General features: G+C 38.9%; 4 protein-coding genes across 4 annotated transcripts; 1 reads left to right on the top strand and 3 right to left on the bottom strand.

Annotated features, from left to right (window-relative positions):
• Positions 1-1,180: 1,180 nt before the first annotated feature.
• Positions 1,181-2,992, bottom strand: LOC141839560 (peroxidase A2-like). Its single transcript, XM_074727338.1, has 4 exons — positions 2,737-2,992; positions 2,440-2,631; positions 1,912-2,074; positions 1,181-1,822 (listed from the first exon to the last, which is right to left on the bottom strand). The coding sequence occupies exons 1-4, from the start codon at positions 2,980-2,982 to the stop codon at positions 1,341-1,343; spliced, it is 1,083 nt and encodes a 360-aa protein (XP_074583439.1). The 5' UTR covers positions 2,983-2,992; the 3' UTR covers positions 1,181-1,340.
• Positions 2,993-6,304: 3,312 nt separating this feature from the next.
• Positions 6,305-11,520, bottom strand: LOC141838642 (65-kDa microtubule-associated protein 6). The gene is made up of 12 exons (XM_074726178.1): positions 11,036-11,520; positions 10,551-10,754; positions 8,985-9,242; positions 8,283-8,498; positions 8,055-8,210; positions 7,815-7,974; positions 7,565-7,716; positions 7,394-7,481; positions 7,233-7,306; positions 7,072-7,146; positions 6,666-6,998; positions 6,305-6,561 (listed from the first exon to the last, which is right to left on the bottom strand). Exons 1-11 carry the CDS (start codon positions 11,117-11,119, stop codon positions 6,672-6,674), a joined length of 1,794 nt encoding a protein of 597 aa, XP_074582279.1. The 5' UTR covers positions 11,120-11,520; the 3' UTR covers positions 6,305-6,561; positions 6,666-6,671.
• Positions 11,521-14,265: 2,745 nt separating this feature from the next.
• On the bottom strand, positions 14,266-17,271 carry LOC141837627 (cyclin-J18-like). Its single transcript, XM_074725001.1, has 9 exons — positions 17,155-17,271; positions 16,993-17,069; positions 16,803-16,911; positions 16,576-16,674; positions 16,469-16,486; positions 16,330-16,400; positions 15,760-15,886; positions 15,615-15,675; positions 14,266-14,432 (listed from the first exon to the last, which is right to left on the bottom strand). Exons 1-9 carry the CDS (start codon positions 17,269-17,271, stop codon positions 14,341-14,343), a joined length of 771 nt encoding a protein of 256 aa, XP_074581102.1. The 3' UTR covers positions 14,266-14,340.
• A 752-nt stretch (positions 17,272-18,023) lies between these two features.
• LOC141837419 (cocosin 1-like) lies at positions 18,024-19,767 on the top strand. Its single transcript, XM_074724825.1, has 4 exons — positions 18,024-18,354; positions 18,451-18,725; positions 18,801-19,292; positions 19,378-19,767. Exons 1-4 carry the CDS (start codon positions 18,024-18,026, stop codon positions 19,765-19,767), a joined length of 1,488 nt encoding a protein of 495 aa, XP_074580926.1.
• Positions 19,768-19,964: the final 197 nt, after the last annotated feature.

Below are 19,964 nucleotides of genomic sequence, written 5' to 3'. Positions count from 1 at the left end.
AATCCAATGTTAAAGTTATTGTCTTTTACTTGTCGCGCATGAAGCTCCTATAAATGACCTTCTGTAGGGATCAGACAACAACCATAGTTCTTATCTCAATAGAGAAAAAAAAGTGAAAAAGAAAAGTCAACAATTCTGAACATACCTAAATGTAGGTGGACTTGTCTCTTATATACCTTAGCTCATCTTGAAAGGATCATCCACAATATATAAAACTCATAATTCATTAACAACTCATTAATTAATGTTAACGAACAGGATTATTAGATTTATACATTCAATTCATAACCAATAATCTAAACTTCCTTCTTATAACATGCATTAAATGACGTAATTGAGTTTAATTCTTTAATGATAATTATTGTATATATGTGTTATTAATTGTGTATTAACCCACCAAACAAAGACTCAATCCGTCAATGTCTCCACATTAATTTTTAGCAAAGTTAGGAAGATTACCGTCATCATCAGGATATGTTTATCCGTTTCTGAACAAGTTGTTATCCAATGGCATAGAAAATTATCTGATCATTTATCGTGTTTCATGTACATGCTTAAAAACTACAAACTTGCTACAGACAAAATACACACTTAATACAAAATTCACTTGTGACCTTATCAAACAGACTACAAATGAAGGTTGTTTTAACCAGAAAAAAGATCCTTTTACAAATCTATACTGAGTTATGCAACAATTCTAATGATGAAGATTCCTTGATTCACTTTATCAAACCAAAAAAGGTGAGTTTATCGTACCTGGGCGACCATCGGATGGGCTGGGCCATATTCGAACGGCCAAGTCTGGATGATGGCAGCAAAGGTCACGATGGCAGCGGAATACGGTGGACGAAGGAGAGGCACACGGTGGGAGGAGGTGGTAGAGGAAGCTCTTCGGCGGCGGAGGAGGAGGAGTAGAGTTTAGGCGTTTGCAGACGAGGATCTGGGAACAGAAGCGCGCGCCTGGGGATGGAAGTGCTGGAGAGAAGCTGAGGTGAGGACGGACGACGAGGCGGGGGCAGTAGCAGTGGTGGCGGCGGAGTCGGAGATGGCAGCAGAAGCCATGGCAGGAGAAACCATGGCGCGGAGATTTGGGGCTTTGAAAAAACGATGGAAGGAAATGATTGGTGAATTTTGCAAATATCCCCTTATTATTTGTAGCCTAGGCCTGCAGGCGTATGACTTAACCATGCAACTCCAACTAATTGATAGAATTCACAATCCAAATCATAAAGTCACGCATTAGGAACAAACTTGAACAAACAGTCACCCACTGATCACACTAAACATTGTTCAAGCAATTATTTCATTCATCAACTCCACAAAGCACAGATCTATTCCAGTTAAATCTCTTCAGCAGAGGAAGCTTCGTCGTCTCTCAGTCGGATCGCGAACTGGCCGCCACTTGCTCCGTTCACCACCCGGCAATTGCTCCTAATCTCCCCGCTGCTCCCCGTCAGCACCGCGATGTTCCCCATCTTGATCATCCCCTCGATGAAGCTGTTAAAGAAGACGTTCTGGTCGGCCGCGAAGCGGTTGACGTCGGGGGCGGTGGAGGCGTTGGTGTCGGCGGCGCTGAGCAGGTCCTGGTCTGTCGTGAGCAGCCCCTTCAGGTTCTGAAGGTTGGTGTAGTACTTGTTGTCGAACACGTCCGGGGTGACGGGGTCGAGGTTGTTGAGCACGCTGCGATTGCCGCCCTCCGGGCATCGCTGCCGCAGCTTGTCGCGGTAGATTGGGTTCAACGATGGGTCCGGGTTGCCGTCGCTGAAGTTGTAGAGCCGGTGGCGGAAGGTGAAGCATTGCGCCCGCCCAAAGGTGTGAGCTCCTGCACAGTAAAATAAGGTTCAAAATCAACTTTCCCTTTTATGGATAAAAGAAGACTTTTTTAAAAAAAAATCAGTGAGCGCGATATACCTGACAAGGAGACAAGATCAGTGTTATTGAGGCCAACGTCGGCGAACTTTCTCTGGAGGACGGTGACATTATCGAATGGGCCAGGGAGGTTACTAGCGGCGGTGAAGTTGGTTGTCCTTCCATCCCTTCTTCCAAGTAGCACAGTCCACGCAGGCCCGAACGACTGTTAAACAATTTAAATTTTCAATATATATAAAAAAATTAATTTAATAGACTAATTTATTATTTGTATAAATAATATATAAGAAATTTTATGGTGAAACATCCCTTCTTCAGCACGAATCAATCCGTTTCGGTTGCGTAGGCATAGCTGCATAGCTTGAAATGGATATCGCACCTCTAAATTTAATTCAGCGCTAATTATTATTTCTTTCATTTGGCTAATGATTAATTATCGGTATATATTCTAACAACATATTTGCAATTTGCTTGCTCTGAAATTTTAATGATATATTTATAATGGTTATATTTAATCGACCAAAAAAAAATTGTTCGGGAAACTAATATTCGTTCAGCAGTAGTTCCTACCAAGTGGACAGATGCTTCGGCGGCAATCGCTAAGATGTCAGCACAAGACACGACTCCGGGGCAACTGCTCTCCACGGCGGTTTTGACAGCGTCGATGACCTCGTAACCCCTCGCCGAGTTGTTGTTTGGAGTAGCAAACTTCTCGCTGTCAATTCCATCGGCATCATCCAGCAAAAGTGAGGCCTCGCATCCCTGAAATAAGAAACATGTAAATAATTAATATTCACTTTTCTAACAGCTCGATCGAGCTTCTTAAATGAATATATGATGAACAACTAATTAACTACGCGTGGTTACATCAGTGAAGCAGTCATGGAAGAAGAGACGGATGAGGCTGGCGAAGATCCGAGGGTCGGAGCGCTGTGCGAGCACCAACTGCTCGCGCACGATGGCCGACACGTCGGGGCAAGTGTCGTCGTAGAACGTCGGGCTCAGCTGAGCCTCGCACTTGTCGAAATGCAAGACGGCTACGAAGCTCAACAGCAACAACACCACCGATAATGCACTAAACCGACAAGCGAAGGAAGAAGAGGGAGAAGCCATGGCTGTGCTGGTAGCCTCAACTGCGATACCATGCCCCTCGACTGGCTGCTATATATAGTAGCTGCGAGATACATATATGAAAGGGACTGACAGACAGACAGACAATAGCTTAGTTCACAAGCCTTTGAAAGTTGTCACTTGACATTTAATATAGACGCAGTGAAGATTTGATGATTTAACCCTAACCACTCAAAAGTATTGTGACATGTGGGGGAAATGTATAAAAGTTTTTTTCGACGGTTTTGCGTGCCCAGTTCGAATTCTCTTGCTTTTGGGGGGCATGAACTGGAAATTTTAAACTCTGAAGAAAAAAAAAACCAATTAACAAATGAACATGAACTCTGCTTTTTTTGTTGTAACTGTGAACAGAGCCGATAGCATATGGACATGAACTCTGCATCAATTGTGCTATCTTCCAAGGGCATTATTAACTCAGAAAAATCAAGAGAGTCAGCATCAGCGATGTGATTGCATGGAAATACTCAGTCACACGTTTTCTATGACTCATTATCTACTTTCATTATGTGTGTCATTTATGACGAGGAGTTTGAGGTCGATGCATAGTTTTCCAAGGTTTCTTTGTCCTCGCAGAGATTATTGAAGCACAGGAAAGACAATGTTTTTGTCCTGCTGTAATTTAATTGCTGAAAGGAGAGTTGTGTATGACAAGTTTCAAAGAAGGAAATGTCTCCACATTAATTTTTAACAAAGTTAGGAAGACAACCGCCATCATGATCAGGATAACTCTTGTTTATCCAGTGGCATAGAAAATTATATGATAATTTATCGCGTTTCATGTACATCTTGCTGGAAAAAAAAAACTACAACCCTTAATGCTTTCAGAAGAAAAAAACTACACGCTTAATGCTTTCATCAAACATTTTCAAGTTTTCTTCTTTCTGCTGGAAGAGACTATTGAAGCACAGGGAAGAGTACGATGAATTTTGTATGCCACTGTATGGCATACAAAATTATCTGATAATTTATCTTCCATAAAGTTACAATTAAGATATATAGTTTCACACGACCACACACAAAAAGAAATTAAATGATGTGGAGCTTGTTTTTATTAGAGAATATGGTTAGTTAGCATCAGTATAATTCTGAAGATGATCAGACACAGAAGAGAGGTGACCAGCAACTCCAAATAGGGACTTTTGGTTTTCCAAAAAATAGTGTGTGTCCAACCAATGCTTCGTTATCTGTTTTGTACTCACTGAGACTTTTATCATATGTAGTTACGCATGCAGTCAATTTCAGGGATGGGAAAGACAACAACACATGGTTTTCTGATAATGTGTTGCACCAACTCTTGATTACGACCTCCCTTAAAGTATTCGAATCAAAGCATCATCATTTTCTTCCCTCAGCTCTAAATATTTGTGAAAAACTATTTGAGAATATTTCACTTGTCCTTAATATATATATATATATATATAGTTTTGCTAGTTCATAATAATAATGATGTGTCTGATATATTCATATAAGAGGTACCCAGGAGGAGGAATTCGATTCCAATTTTACCAACTTGTTTGTAAGGATAAGAATGCAAGTGGGCGGCAGGACCACAGTTCACATACATTAATTCCATTTGGGAAATTGCTACAGTAGCCATCAAGTGGTCCTATTATAAAATTAAATATTCTTGAGCAAATTTAGTATTTACATAATATCAATTAAATAAATGCATTTGAGTGTTTTATTAAATTAAATTAATAAATTTGAACATATATAATAAACAAAGAATATTATAAATTATTTATGAACAATGCGTACTTGCAAAGTTTATAAGGCTTGTTCATGAATAGATCTCTTAAATCAGCTGGTTAAATAAGGTAAGAATATCAAACTCACTAATTAATATGTAAAAATTTTAATTAATTAAATAAGGTAGAATTAAAAGTTCGATGACTTCTAAATGAATCAATCTCAAGGATTGAAACTAAGCTCAACCTCATATTTGCCAAACTTAAACAATTGTTTCAACTTTAATTATTGTTTTATCAAATAATCATAAACAATATAAAATTTGATTCATAATAGAACTGATGCGGGAAGAATCGAGCTTCACTAGATCATAATTTTTTACTTGGATATCAAAATAAAATACGATTTTTTTCATACTCAAAACTCTTTGAGAGACTATATTTGAGTGAAACTTATAATGACCTAATTTTAGATACATCAAATATCATTTAGTACTTTTTCGGAGACTTCGAAATTCTTTTTACTATTTTTGATAATTTTCAATTTTTTTTATATTTAAGATATTTTTAATAATTTCTTTTACAAGTTAAAATTTTGAATCTATATAAATATTTGTTTAGTTGACATCAAGGATTATCTTTGTTATTGAGTAAAACTTTTTTTTTGGTAAAACTTAGAAATGACGATTTCTCTTTATTTATCGATTTCTTATCTTATTTTCTCCACTATTCCACTCTCCTTTCGGTCTACAGAATAATATTCACTATTTTATTCCACATCAGTTTAGCCTATCTCATTTGGAGCCAGAGGCCACAGGCTACAACAACAAGATGAGGATGAGATTTAGCTCCACATTTTGTTCTCTTGTTCACTTGAAACTCATGCAAAAAAAAAAAAAAAACACATAAACAAGTAAATGACGAAGTAAATAGCTAAATTCAAACCTTTAAATTCCACATTTCCATGAGTATTATTTTCCTTAATTTTGAGGGAATATCTATTAAATCTTTTGACTGTACGTGGTCATGGATCATCACTATAATATATATAATTTGTGTCTCTATTTTAATTTCGGCTAATTAAGTTATAGCATATTCAGAGTAATTAAAAAATTGCACCATATATAATTTCGTCTAAGTCATTTTAATTTCTATATTTTTATATAAAAATGACTATATTTTATTTTTATGTTTTTTATCCGTTAAAAAAAATCGCCAAATCCTGCTATGGCTCTCCTCACCTCCATTTCCACAAGCAGAAGAAGGGCATCGATGGCGATCGCGATCGCAGGGGCGGCCCTCAGCTCCAGCTCCACTCGGCCCTCACCTTAATTTCTTCTTTTCTCCTTTCACTCTGCCAAGCTCCTCCTCCTTGTAATTCTCTTCAATATATAGTTATTTTCTCTACTTTTTCTTTAATGAACTTTGTCCTACTAAACTTTACATCACTACTCTTGCTTCTTTAGCTTCAGTTTACAATCAAAACCATCATAGATTAGGCCATGGCGGAGTGGTCCTTGCCTCCTCAATGAGCAAATTATTATAGAGACAAATATTTTCTATCAAGCAAGCATATTGACCAATAACAGAAAACTATCAGAGACGAGGAGCATTGATGTTGTGAATGTTGAATCTAAACAACTATCTACATACATGAGCGTTCCCCACCTAACACAGAGACACCATACAGCCGCAAAGATTTAAGGAATACTTCAAAGTTAGTTCCTATATCCACATTCTAACCAGTAAATTTTACAACCGACATTAAATCTCAACTAATCTCAATAGAGCAAACCTACTGTACGAAAATACAAATGAAATCATTAGCTCTGGTTCAAATGCTGTTACGAAGCAAAGCCAAACTGCTTTCTTCCTGCATAAAAAGAGAAGATCAGATGTTAAGTACCAACAGGTAGCTGATTGGCCAAGAAATGTTGAACTAGTAATGCATGAGCCAATGTTTGTAAATCCACAAACCTTCAGCTAGTTGCATGGTGGGGAGCCACCAACTGAACCCGCAACCGATGCAAATGAAGATACTGCATCGTCTTTAGAGATCGCGACAAAATTCAATGGAGTTGTGGATAGCCTTCGCGACTCCTTGAAGTAGCTATTGTAACGCCCTGAGTGTGAGCGGGGTGTGAGCAGCTCAGGAGTTGCGCTGCCGACAGAAATCCGCCGGGGTGAAGGAGTCATGAAGCCATTGCCATTTCCATTCTTTCGCAAACTATTATTGCGTTTTGGAGTTGGTTTGGATCCGTAAACTGCCTCCTTTTCAGTGAGAAGCAGATTTTGCAACTTTTTGTGCTCCTGTCATGTGAATAACAGTTACTTGCCACCACCAAGCAGAACTAATTGAGAAAATGTTAGCCTTATATTATACCCTGTATCGTCGTTTTTCCTCTTCCTTTTGCTGTCTTTTGAGTTTGTATTCTTCAAGAATGGACACTAGGCGAACCTAGAGAGATTGAAACAATACTTAAAACTTTAAAAAAGGGAAACTCACCCACTCCCAAATCTTATAAGAGTGAAAATTTATCCTACCCCATCATATAGGAATGCTTTATGTTTCTCATCCTCCCAAGCAAATACTTTGTTCATTAGATTGTCCATGATAGCTAGAAGTAAGGTGTCATAAAATCAACATTAGTTAATTCATAACATCATATATGGTTTTGGATAGTGATGATTCAGCCAACAAGTACCTGGAATTTTGCTGACAGTGACTCTTGCCTTCTCTGCGCGTTTTAGATTCAAATGAGCACCTCTTCCAGCACTGTATTTGTTGGCGTCCTGCAAACATGAGAGGAACCTTTCAATTGTGAGTTTTTTCAGAAAGGGCCATCTATTATATGGTAGGTAAGGGAAATGCCAACTTTGTTGTATTCTTCAAGCCAGTCTTCTTCTTCACAAGCCAAGAGCCATTTGTTTACTCTGTCAATGATTTCTTTCCTGATCATAAATTCTTCTTTAGCTTTTGTAATTTGTGTCTCAATGTTCACCAGGAGTTCTGAAGGATCAACAAGACCTAGATGTAGAGAATTGCCATCCATGCTGGGAGTTAGACAAAATATATGCTGGTAAGTGTCCTGATAAGGCTAAAAGAGAGAAGAAACGGTCTCGTACAAGAATCTAGCAGCGCGCAGACTTTCTCAGGTGCCGTGCTCACATCTGGTTCAACGTGTGTGTTTATGCATATCTCTTCTAGTTCTGACCTCTTCTTTAAGACAAGTTCTTTCATTCTACCAACTTTTAGTTGTTTAAGCCTCTCAACCTCGGTTTCTATCTGTCAAAAGAAAATAGACGAGTTTAACAGCTTAACAAGCTAACATCATAATGCATAACATCAGAGTACAACTCTCTGACCTGCTTGATTGTTTCAATTGAGAGCATGCCCGAACACGTAGCATCTATTTCAGAAGATCCATGCATGTTCATTATTTCTTTGAAAGACCTTCGCTCTTCTTCAGATGAATCCATAAGGTTCCACAGTTCTATAAGTGTTTTAGCAGCATCTTGCAACTGCACCCCATAATAGATTAAAGATATATGGCTGGTGATTATCTAAATATGAAATTGCAGGACTCTATATACCTTTTGAGTGCGAATCTTTTTTTCATTTTTAAGTTTAAGAATGGCTTCTGATAGACCCTTTATTGTTCTATCACTAATATTAGTGGACTGCTCTATGCAAATCTCATGTAGACTTGGGTGCACTTGTTCCACTATCGCCTTGAAGTCCTCTCCAAGCACACCGCACAAAGAATGCACCTCATTTACGTGTTCCATCACTTTGTGAAGCCTATCAGACTGGAAGCAGCATATACTTGGTCAAGAATGTCAGATCTAATTAGATTAACTGATACGCCAACCATAGTAGTGAATCATTTTCTATTTTCAGAAATGCATCAATGATTTACTCCATCCAATGATACACTATTAGTAGAATTTGTTAAGGCCTAATTTATCACCTTGAAAACAGAATAATGCCCAGAAAGAACTCTAGTTATAAGATAAGATATTCATGAATCATATGATATCTGAAAGATAACTATTGTTTTCTGGTGTTATCCACATTGCTTCTTTTTCTTTGTTACTTCATCTCCTTTCCACATATATAGGACCAAAACAACTAAATATTATCTCTGACAAGAATTAACTATGTTTCTCTATTTGCAACTTTGGTTTGAGATAAACCACAGAAATATGAAGCTAAAGTAAGAGCATTGTAACAAGAAGACCATTGGAAGGAAGAGTTCTAGGGGCAAATAGAAGTTGATCATAATTAAGCTATACCTTCTCCTTCTGGAGATTCCGTAGCTTTGCTTGATGCTCAGTTAGTTTCCTTGTCGACAAATCATGTTCTTCAATCTTGACAACGTTATCCGAAGCATTATCATGGTGACTAAATCCTGCAATCTCTGCATTGAGCTTCTCAATCTGCAATGATAAATCTGAAAGCTGTTTGATCCTATCCTCTTTCTTTGCTCTGAGATCTTTCAGAAGTGGGGTAAGCAGACCAAGTTTTTCCTTCAGCGATGTAGGATTTCCTATCTGCATGCAGAATATCATAAAGAAATCAGCAAATGCTAAACATGCAAGTAATAAATATAATCCCAGCCGTTTGTGGTTAGTTTGAGTTGACATCTCATCAAGTCGTTTACACTGTTACCCCAACTATTTGGGGTTGGCTAGATGAATATTATCCCTCCATTACACTTCATGCAACATATCACTAATAAAATGAATCACTTTCTTTCGAGGTCAACTACAATTTTCTTTGGTATTCATCGCCATGTTTACCTATGGTGATGATGGTTGATTGAAGATAGCAGAGGAGGGAGAGGAGAGTGGGGAAAGGCAAGGGAAAAATTTGGGTTTGGCTATTTACTTCATCGATGCAGCATAGAGGAGGGGGTAACATCATGAATTTACCCTTTTGTCAACCTTGCTGCTTGACAGCCCAACATTGATGAACATTTTGTGACGCTACCCAACTTTACCTTAACATTGTCTCACATGACGCCCATGATGCATTGGAACGGTCCTTTGCATGATCACAATGCCGTGCCCGCATAGTTTTGGGCAGAAGTAATTTAGCACCAAAGACCAACCACAGAGAGGGCTGACAGCTTCCTGCCGGAAAAACAAGCTGGTGAATGACGAAGAGCTCCTTGAAACTTGTGCTCTCATCTTCTCTACTCTCCTCCTAGAACCTACTTGAGTTAACTTGTCTAACTATAGAAAGGCTACAAATATCTAAAAGGTAGGTTAAGAGGGGAAAAAATGATGTCAAACATAACAATGATCTGAATAATTACATTTGTGGGATGTAATGTTCCCTGATGAAGAAACAAAAGTAATAGTGGCCAAAAAAATTTAAGCTTTGAATATGGTTCTGATAGTCAGATCACTAACTAAAACCAAGTCTCATTGGAGACATAATCTGGGCCCCACTTCTGTTTCACTATTCAAATAGCACTTTATTGTTCCTTAGACACCATTGCACAGAAATCCTAATCTCACTGTGGAGCCATTTCATCAGAGATAGAGTTAGGCAACTCTTGCAGGAGTCAAGTATGGAACCGCTTACTAGAAGAGCATTTCCACTTAGAAGTCCACTCAGAACCCTCTACAGCAGAAGACTGACATACTTGACAGGAGAAAAGTGGTAAACTGTCATATACTAATGCCATTTCCAGCTCTTAACCATCTTAAAGTCAATTCAAGTAGCAATTCATGCTATGATTCAACTAAACTATCCATTTGGTGGTCTATGAATCTGTCTTTACCAAGATGGAACATAATTGGTTCAGTTGCTGAAAGGCTACCCAACATGTAAGTTGAAAAAGAGAGTAGTACCTTTAGATGCAGACTTTGTTCTCCGAGTGATACCATGAGGGATGCAAGCTCCGCTTCTTTAGCAACCAAAGATTGATGGAGGCGCGCACGCTCAATCCGGGCTTCATCGACCTTCATCTGGTACACTTTCATGCACTCTTTTTCCAACTCCAACAGCATCAGATCCTTCTCCTCTTCACTCTCCCCAATCTCAGTCCATATTTTCTGTTATTGCAAGCAGACTAAGGCACTTAGCATGCACGGAGCTGAACCAATCAGTAAAGGTATTCCAACAAACACAAGAAAGCGCTAATTTTTCATTCACAAACCCTAACAGCCTACACTTCTGCATTAGGGTTTCCTCTTAACAACCAGGCACACTATTGTTGCCGAGAACACTAGCATTAAAACCCTAGCAGAGTCAAAAGTCCGTTTCCCATGGCTTCGGGAACAAATCGAGTGAGCAAAAGTGGTTACCACAGTGAGGCATAGAGAGAGATTCGCACCTCGAGTTCCTGGAGCAAAGCGCCGCACGTGGTCTCCAAGCTGATACTAGCCCGCACGCCGCCAAGAACACCCAGTCCTGCCATCTCCACTGCTTCCCACGCCCTAATTTTCCACAGCAAAGAAGCGACAAAGCCGATGCCTTTCCGCCCCCTTCTTGGCCAAGCACTGGTAAGAACTCAAGAAAAGATCACAGCTCTCGTAAACAAGCAGAAGCCGAGCGGCGTGGCGACGGAGAGACTCGAGAGGAGGAGAGAAGCAGCTAAAGCTCGCAACTTTGGGGAGGAATGCAAGAGCTTTTAAGGAGTTTGAGCCTCCAACGCGAAGGCGAGTCAAAGCAGAAGCAACTCCACTTCCTACTCTCTCCTACCGAGCAAGGAAAGGGAGAGTAAAAAAAAAGGCGTGAAATGGAACACACTACCACTGAGCATGTGGGGGACTTGGAGAAGCTTTTATTGCCATTTTCTTCCTTGAAAAACTACACTCGCAAGATTGTTGGGACATCAAAGCTGAGATTTTTTTTTTCAAAAAATAATTTTGAATACGTAAAACAATCTTTTTAGAAAAAAAGATTGTTTTTACTGAATTGCGTGGGCTTTTCAGAGGAGAATATTTCTTGAGCTGGTCATTCAATTCGGAATGTGCTGTGTTTACTTGTCTTTCTGTGATCATGCTGAGTCACGGGTGATCAAAGAATCAACTAAGAGAGTGCAAAAAAAATAAATATTAAAATTAAAAATAAAAATGTTGTGGTAAAATTCATGTTCATTCTCCATTAACTCTCCGAGACCCCACAGACAAAGAAGGTTGAAATATGATTTAACACTAATAGTTTTTTATTCATGAGATAGAATTGATCATTTCAAAATTAATCAAATGGTAAAAATTAAATACTTAGATTATAAAAAAATGAGAATAAATTCTTTTTTATGCTCAATATATTTAAGTTTATTTATTTTCTTATGAAATTGTTTTAAATTTCATAACACAGCTAACACAGCTATCTAGTTGTGTCAATTTGCCACCAACTCAGGTCCTATCGGGAACTAACTTTGAATTTATTTTGCATACATGATTGATTATTATAATAAGATTTTCAAAATGCTCATTTAAAATTGGAAATTGTTCAATTGGGTCTTTCTAATGTATTAATCAGACACATCTTTCTACATGTCAATCAGGCTATATAAATAAATATGATTATTTTACTTTATAAAAATCAATATCAGCAAGGTTCAATTAATTGATGGATTCATATATAAAAAATTAGAAGAGTGTCTGAAGCAGGAATCGTTTTTTTTAATTATTCAACATCAACATAATTAGTAAGAAGTAAGATGACAATTTACGGAGACTCACGAGTGACTATATATTTTATTCATTAAAATTGAATATTCATAAATATCTATGGGTTTAAATACTCATTTGTTAAGTATTTAACAATTTATTTTGGATATCATAATTACACAATAAGTACACGATTGAAAGCTATGTATAAACCACAGCCTGAGATTTGTCTATTGTTCAAATTTATTTCTTAGTTGTCATATTCTTCTTTTTGTTCTTCCTATTCATCGATTCCACGACATGTGGATGATTATTGAGTTCATAATGACTGATAACAAAGAGCCTTCCTAGAAATGAATATCTAGGCAATAGCATGATTTTAACAAAGCATCACTAATCTCCAATTAAGAGCACCAAAACATCACCTTGTTTCCCTAATTTGTGAATCTATTAAAGGGGTTTTAGGCAAAGATTATGGATGAATGTTCAAATGCATATGATATGAATCCCGTTAAGACATTTGATTCAATTTTCATACAAATTGCAAACTTACAATTGGAAAAGGACAGCAAGCAGGGATTAAGAAATTAGTTTTTGTTTTTGTTTTTTTTTTAAAAAAAAGAGACTGAAAATGAAGATGTGACTTGGCACCAGCCCATGAAGCAATCCAGAACAGCATGGAGAAAGAAGAAGCTAAAAAAGAAAGAATTAAAAGAAACAATGATCCATTCACCAACCAATAAATACAAATAAAATTATTTCAAGCATCACCAAATTTAGTGACAGTCATGGAGAATCTTATCCTAAAGGTGCATGGATGAGTGGAGGTATACCTGCCATCAATATTTTTTTCTCTCCTATTTTCTACTAACTGATCCAAATTAACAACTCAGGCAATCAAGACTTGAGATGAATTCTAATCCTAGCAGAATCATATTTGTCTTCCTAAGAATCTACGTGTACCAAAATCTTTCTAATGATTCAGTTTGGTTGGCAAACGCTTAAGAAACCACTGCATTAATCTAAACAGCCATTGATGACAGGGTTCCATTGTTATTCTTATCAGAGGAAGCAAAGAGACCTCTTCAGAAGCCCATTAGTTGTTAAATCTAGCAACAGCTACTGTGATTTCCTCTGTACCAGAATAAGGAGTTGATAATCCTGACAAGGCTTCCATCCCTATCTTTGACAAGAGCACTGATGAGCAAGTGTTAACCAATTATTAGTTGAGACCTCATTCTTATGCTTGTCAAACTTATCCTCAATGGGTCAAGGGTATGGCTATGAATATGACCTAAAGTTCCAAAGAGATCAGCTTTGTGACACTAGTGAAGGATTGGGACTTTGATAGTTCCTAATGCCATTGTTGCTTGAACAGATACCTATGGAGGAACCTTATGGCTCGTAGGAAAAATGCGAGTAGTCAAATAGATAACTTAAGGAGCAGAAGTATAACCGTGGCCATTGAGTCTTTGATAATATTTGATTGACTGTCACTGAAGAGAAAAACCAAGTAGACATTATTTTGGACAAAGCTAAAGAGGAAGCTCGAACGAGAAAAAATGAGTAAATGATAATCCAGATAGCAGAACTGAGTACCATGTTGGTAAGGATGAAGTTTGTTGCTCTCCTTGTACTGCAACTTGAACCTCCTGCCCCTGACATGATTAAGGAAATAAACAAATGAACTCGTATAGAAACATGATAGCCACAATGCTGGGTTTCTCATCTTGCTTTGTAATGAAAAGAACTTATCATACGAAGTATAGGATAATAGCAACAAGTACAGCTTCCAAGTATATTACACTGAGAAATCCACTTATAAGCTTTGTCAAAGGATTATTTACACAAGCCACTAGAACTTTTTACCACAAATAGCATAGCTCTTGTCATGCCTTAGAGTATATCCATTTTGCTGATAACTAGTATTGGTTGTTTGCACTGAACTTGAATTTTAATGACTATTCACAAAGCTGTGATATCACCTTGAAAAGCCTCACTGGGCAGGACTTTTCTTGGTCTACTTTTCCTTCTCAGGTTTTAGCACATGGACAAGAATTGCTGCCACAGTCTTTGCGATCTCTTCTTCTGAATAGTTGGTAACAAATTTCACTGCAACAACGTGATATATTTCAAATGGCAACAAAGTATTAACCAAAGTGCAAACATATTAACCATAACTGTAGCTGACCATTTTGGTACTTGCTATGAGTTGATAAACCATATACAAAATGGTCCATGCATATTTGCATATATTAGTGTACAATGAATGATAATGCACTGAACATGCATCAGACAAAACTTAAGTGGAATATATACAACACATCATCAGAGGCCATTTCAATAACTCATCACTTTGCCATGAAACTGAGGCCTAACTTTCCAGTGAAAATAAGTACAGAAGTTTTTACATTAAAAAATAATAATAATAACCAGCCTTTGTGATTTGTTCATTTCTTATTTGAATTTACAGCTATTCAGCTTTATCTCGAGTGAGTTACAGATTTCGAGGTAGTGTCAAAGGGCAATAATGTATACTTACATCATTGCCCAATCGTGAGTTGAAAAACAAGGTAGTTATCAGGTTTTTTCTTTTCCATATTCATACATGCTTATTATAGAACTAGCGAAATTTTAATTGAGATCTTGTAGATGCTATAAAACATCGCCAAGTTTATATTGCTATGCCCTTGATCGTCTGTCCTTTTATGATCTAGCAAGGGATGGAATAGATTTTGATACAGAAAGATTGGTTGTATGTTACATGAGGTTTTACATGATGAATCATACCTACAAGTAAAAAGCAAAATCTGTGGCTCTTATGCTCAAACGGCATCTTTAGAATGGAACAGAGCTGATCCTAAAGTAACCAAAAGCTTAGAGAATGTCCTCGAAGAAATCTGACACTATCACTTCACAATAAGCTTTGAGTTGGAGAGCAATATTCTAGTAACAGCACCATTGCACCAGTTCGCATGGCGGCATGGAGTAAACCATATGAATGTCAAATTGACTGTAAATCAAAATCTAAAATGTTTATCAAACCATTCACGAATTTCATATTAACTATGATGAATGAAGCTACATATAAAAACATAAGAATTTGAGAATGAGGCAATTCTATTTATTTAAGGAAAAGCAGGTTATCGCTGATGTCAGCGTTAATGAACAGTTGAGCTACCCCGTTAAAATAAAGTAAACACTGTAGATTAAGGAACTTGCATTATATTAGGATCGGAAAGTTGATTACATAGAGAAACCATAAATTGAAGAGGGTAAACTTATGGCACTTACCCCAAGGAATAAGTGGAAACTCCCAACATTGCTTAGGAACACAGATGACATATGCAGCAATCTGTGAGACAACTTAACAAGATTTTTATGACTGGAAATATCAAGATAAGAAAATTGTCTTCCATTGATAAGATAATGAACTTACAAGGACAGCGGATGCAAGCAAACAAGGAGAGGTGAAAAGCATGGAAGTTTCTTCTGTTTCATACAGAAGATCTAGGATATCTATGCTTGCATCGAGGCTTACATGTTCACCTAACTTTGATAGTGTTCTGCAGCATAAGATGATACCATCTGAAGTGAAGTTATAAATTTATAAATTTATCAGAGTTCACAGCTTTAGTAGACTGAAAACATGGACCTAAAACTTAATTTAACAAATAAGAAAGCAAATTAACCTAATACCTACTGCCCTACCTTAGAAGAGTTGTAATCAAATCCGCTCCTCTTTTAAAGGGTTAGTGGACCCAGAAAGTGGCTGTTGGTACTAGAAGATTCGTGAATTCTGCATCATACTATTTGAAGGCTGTTGCCAATTTGCTTTTTAAAGTCCGGGACTTAATAGAATAGTATATGTAAGCTAAAAGGCTGTATTGCATTTGTTTAAAGATCAAATCTGACATACTCACTAGCTTTCGCTTCACCTTGTTGTGACTTATCATGACTTAATTCCGATAAAAGGTATTGTGAAAACTATCATTGACCAACATAGTACCTGAACTGGATGAGCAGATCCTCTAAAAAAATGAAAGCAATGCTTGAAGCTCCAATATCATATCCTGAGACCTATAAAACAGTTCCCAAATCTGCACACTTTGACATGGAAGGACCTATAACCCTTAGAAAAACCATACCTCCATGAAGACCAACTCCTGCAAACATGAATCAACTAAAACTAATCACAATGAAGGTAATTAAATAAATCATATCTGATCAGATAAATCAGGACTTTAGGACTGACGGCTTCGACAAAATCCTTAGTGGTAAAATGCTGGTCAGTGATAAGCTTATCACCCAAAGCCTTCAGACTCTTGACTGAAAAAGGGCTGCTATCATGAATCTGCAACCCACAAAAGGAGAAACATAATCAACATGATGCTGAAAAAGGAAAAATATCAACTTTTCCCCTACAAACAGAAAGTCAAGTCTTTGCTTTTTTAGAAACCGAGAGAAGGAATTGTATCTTACTTTGTTGGAAATCCAAATCGAGGCCAAGGAAAAGAGCTGCAAATTGCTCTCCCTGACAGGTCGCAGAAGCCAGCTCCCACCATCCTTCTCCTCCAACGATGGGGCTTTCCTACATGGAAAATAGAGACCGAACAGGACCGATAAGAGATACTCACAGACGGAAGGGGGAACGGTTTAACCAGTAATATACCTGCAAAGAGATGGTAGGAATCGATCGACAAAGAAGGTTAAAGCGGTGTACTTGACAATCGGACGACACTGGAGTTGCTGTGTGTTAGGATAAGAAAAATAGGATTAGGTTTAGGAATCGATCAAAGTCAGAGGGGCGATGAGTCGGGCGATGAGAAGATACCGACGTCGCGTGGAGGAGGAACTCGACCAGGCGGTGGCGGAGAGATGGAGAGATAGAGCAGGACGAAAAATACGACGACGACGACCCCGCCGGCGGACACCATCTCCCAATCTCCATATCCCTCTCCTTTCCTATTTCTGATGAAGAGCGCCATATTTGAACGCGCCAGAGATTTTATCAAAGGAAAATTTTGATTCCGCCCCCTACAGTTTCTCTTCTTTCATCATGACACTGTAAGTTTGAAAATAACTAAAATGCTCCAAAATGGATTACAGGTTAGAGCATCCGCAACGCACGTTAATCGCGCGTTAATAGGGTGATGTGGAAGAAAGAGAAAAGAACGTGGAAGAGTGAGAGAGGAGAGAGATATTTAACACGTTGAGAACATTGAACGTGTTAATCGAGACAGTGGATGGGTCCCACGTAGTACGCGGTTAAATTTTTACACGGGGGTCGATCAGTTGATCGACCACATGTGGTGGTGGTCGATCAGGTGGTCGACCACTACCATGTGATCGACCAATGGTCAACCACCAAAGTGACGTGGGCGTTACGTCCATTGCAGTTGCTCTTACGGATCAACACTATCAAAAAAATTAAAAAAATAAAAATTTTAAATTTTTAAATCCAATTTAAATGACGGCTGGAGCCGAAGCTTTTGTTGTTGCATGCTCACATGTTGTTTGCAGTGGGAGGTTGAGCTTCACAACCGATGCACATTGTCTGCTTCTCACCAAATCATTCAATTTGCAACAAATCTTATAACCATATATATATCTCCACCAACCTCTGTTCATCTCTTTTTAGCCTATAAATAGCTCTTCAATTCCTTGCTCTCCATCACAGCGCATCGAATCACATAATCGCCGATGGCTAACTCCACAGCTCTCTTGCTCCTCTCCCTCGCCCTTTGCTTTCTCCCCTCTCTTGCCCAGTTCAGCTTCGGCCAGCAGGGTTCCGGCCAGCCGTTGTTGACCCAACGTCGTCTTGGCTACCGGAGCCAATGCCAGCTCGAGCGCCTCGCCGCCCTCGAACCCACGCGTCGCGTGCCGTCGGAGGCTGGCTTCACCGAGTACTTTGACCAATTTCATGAGCAGTTGCAGTGTGCCGGCGTAGTCGCCTACCGGCGCACCGTTCAACCGAGAGGCCTCGTCTTGCCTTACTACTCCAATGCCCCTAAACTCGTCTACATAGTCCAAGGTATATACGCGGCATCGATCGATCGACGCATATATAGTTCATCTTCTTTTAATTTCCTCATTGATAGTGTATATATGTGTATGTGCAAATGTGCAGGCAGGGGTATCTCAGGAACCGTGATTCCTGGTTGCCCAGAATCATTCCAATCTCTGCGACAAAGTTTTGAGCAACAATGGGAAGAGGAAGTCGATAGCCAGAGCCAACGTTTCAGGGACGAGCACCAAAGGGTTCAATTCTTCCGCGAGGGCGATGTTCTCGCATACCCCGCCGGCGTCGCTAATTGGGTCTACAATAACGGTGAAGTTCCTATCATAGCAATCGCCGTCGTCGACACTAGCAGCAACGCCAACCAACTCGATCGCCAACACAGAGTCAGTTCCGATTAGCAGTTTACTAATTTATCAGCAAACAATATTAACTAATTGATTTTAATTATGTGCGTTTAGCAATTTCTATTGGCGGGTAGAGAGAGACAACTCCAGGAGCAAAGCGCACAGGAGGCAGAAGAGAGATTCCAGCAACAGAAGGGTAATAACCTCCTGAGCGGCTTCGAAGTGGAGCTACTGGCTGAGGCTATGGGAGTCGACAAGGAAGTCGTGAGAAAGATTCAAAATCTAAACGACGACAGAGGCGACATTGTTCGCGTGGAGAGAGGGCTGCAAATGTTGGAACCGCAGAGGCGTGCTGCTGAGCAGGAAGCTCGAGAGCAAGAGAGAGAGGAAAGAGAAGAGACACAGGAGAGGAGGGGATCATCATCATGCGAACGTAATGGACTGGAGGAAACCTACTGCACCCTCAAGAACAGACTAAACATTGCCAATCCCACTCTTGCCGACTACTACAATCCACGCGCTGGAAGGCTCACTAGCCTCAACATCCAAAAGCTTCCCATCCTTCGGTTCATCCAACTCAGCGCTGAAAGAGGAGTTCTTCGACGGGTATATCGATCGATCATTCACATCGTTACTAAAGTATAAACATTTATATTGACATTTTCTCTTCTCTTCTCTTGTATATATGCAGAATGCAATTCAACCACCTCACTGGAATATCAATGCTCACAGTGTCATGTATGTGGTAAGGGGAAGTGGTCGCGTGCAGGTGGTGGGCCACCGAGGTCGAACCGTGTTCGACGGCGAGCTCCGGCAAGGACAGCTGTTGGTGATCCCACAGCAACACATAGTAGTCAAGAAGGCAGAGAGCGAGCAGTTTGAGTGGATCTCATTCAAGACCAACGAGAATGCGTTGGCTAGCCATGTTGTGGGTAAAGCATCGCTTCTTCGAGGAATCCCAGTGGAGGTGCTGATGAACTCCTACCGCATCTCAAGGGAGGAGGCTCGGAGGCTCAAGTTCAACAGAGGAAATGAGATAGCAATATTTAGCCCTCGACAGGAGAAAGGAAGAGTTGACTAACGTACTCGAGAGTGTCGCAGAATAAATTAATAAGGTTGTAATGGAATAATAAGGCTATGCGGAATAAAATAAAGTTTGATTTTGGCTAGTAGAATAAGTTTAAGATGGTTTTAATTATAGTGAAGTAATTTATTTTGATTTTTTTTAAATGACTGCCATTTTTGAGATTTTTACCAATATATTATTTTTCTAAATGT

Source organism: Curcuma longa, chromosome 11, assembly GCF_044706935.1.
Source record: "Curcuma longa cultivar G26 ecotype Majalengka, Jawa Barat chromosome 11, ITB_CL_G26_1.1, whole genome shotgun sequence".
Classification (NCBI taxonomy): domain Eukaryota; kingdom Viridiplantae; phylum Streptophyta; class Magnoliopsida; order Zingiberales; family Zingiberaceae; genus Curcuma; species Curcuma longa.
This window is presented reverse-complemented; position numbering and strand designations above follow the sequence as displayed.

Bases quoted from the DNA above. Each gene is read 5' to 3' on its own strand.
- LOC141839560 (XM_074727338.1), bottom strand. From the start codon at position 2,982: ATGGCTTCTCCCTCTTCTTCCTTCGCTTGTCGGTTTAGTGCATTATCG. The intron at 2,075-2,439 runs GTAGGAACTACT...ATTGTTTAACAG, and splicing joins CCGAAGCATCTGTCCACTTG to TCGTTCGGGCCTGCGTGGAC. The intron at 1,823-1,911 runs GTATATCGCGCT...TTTACTGTGCAG, and splicing joins TGATCTTGTCTCCTTGTCAG to GAGCTCACACCTTTGGGCGG.
- LOC141838642 (XM_074726178.1), bottom strand. From the start codon at position 11,119: ATGGCAGGACTGGGTGTTCTTGGCGGCGTGCGGGCTAGTATCAGCTTG. The intron at 8,211-8,282 runs GTATATAGAGTC...TATGGGGTGCAG, and splicing joins AAAAGATTCGCACTCAAAAG to TTGCAAGATGCTGCTAAAAC. The intron at 7,717-7,814 runs GTACGAGACCGT...CTCTACATCTAG, and splicing joins CTGCGCGCTGCTAGATTCTT to GTCTTGTTGATCCTTCAGAA.
- LOC141837627 (XM_074725001.1), bottom strand. From the start codon at position 17,271: ATGGAGATTGGGAGATGGTGTCCGCCGGCGGGGTCGTCGTCGTCGTAT. The intron at 16,912-16,992 runs GTATATTACTGG...TTTTCCATGTAG, and splicing joins TTCCTACCATCTCTTTGCAG to GAAAGCCCCATCGTTGGAGG. The intron at 16,675-16,802 runs GTAAGATACAAT...TGTGGGTTGCAG, and splicing joins CGATTTGGATTTCCAACAAA to ATTCATGATAGCAGCCCTTT.
- LOC141837419 (XM_074724825.1), top strand. From the start codon at position 18,024: ATGGCTAACTCCACAGCTCTCTTGCTCCTCTCCCTCGCCCTTTGCTTT. The intron at 18,355-18,450 runs GTATATACGCGG...GCAAATGTGCAG, and splicing joins ACTCGTCTACATAGTCCAAG to GCAGGGGTATCTCAGGAACC. The intron at 19,293-19,377 runs GTATATCGATCG...GTATATATGCAG, and splicing joins AAAGAGGAGTTCTTCGACGG to AATGCAATTCAACCACCTCA.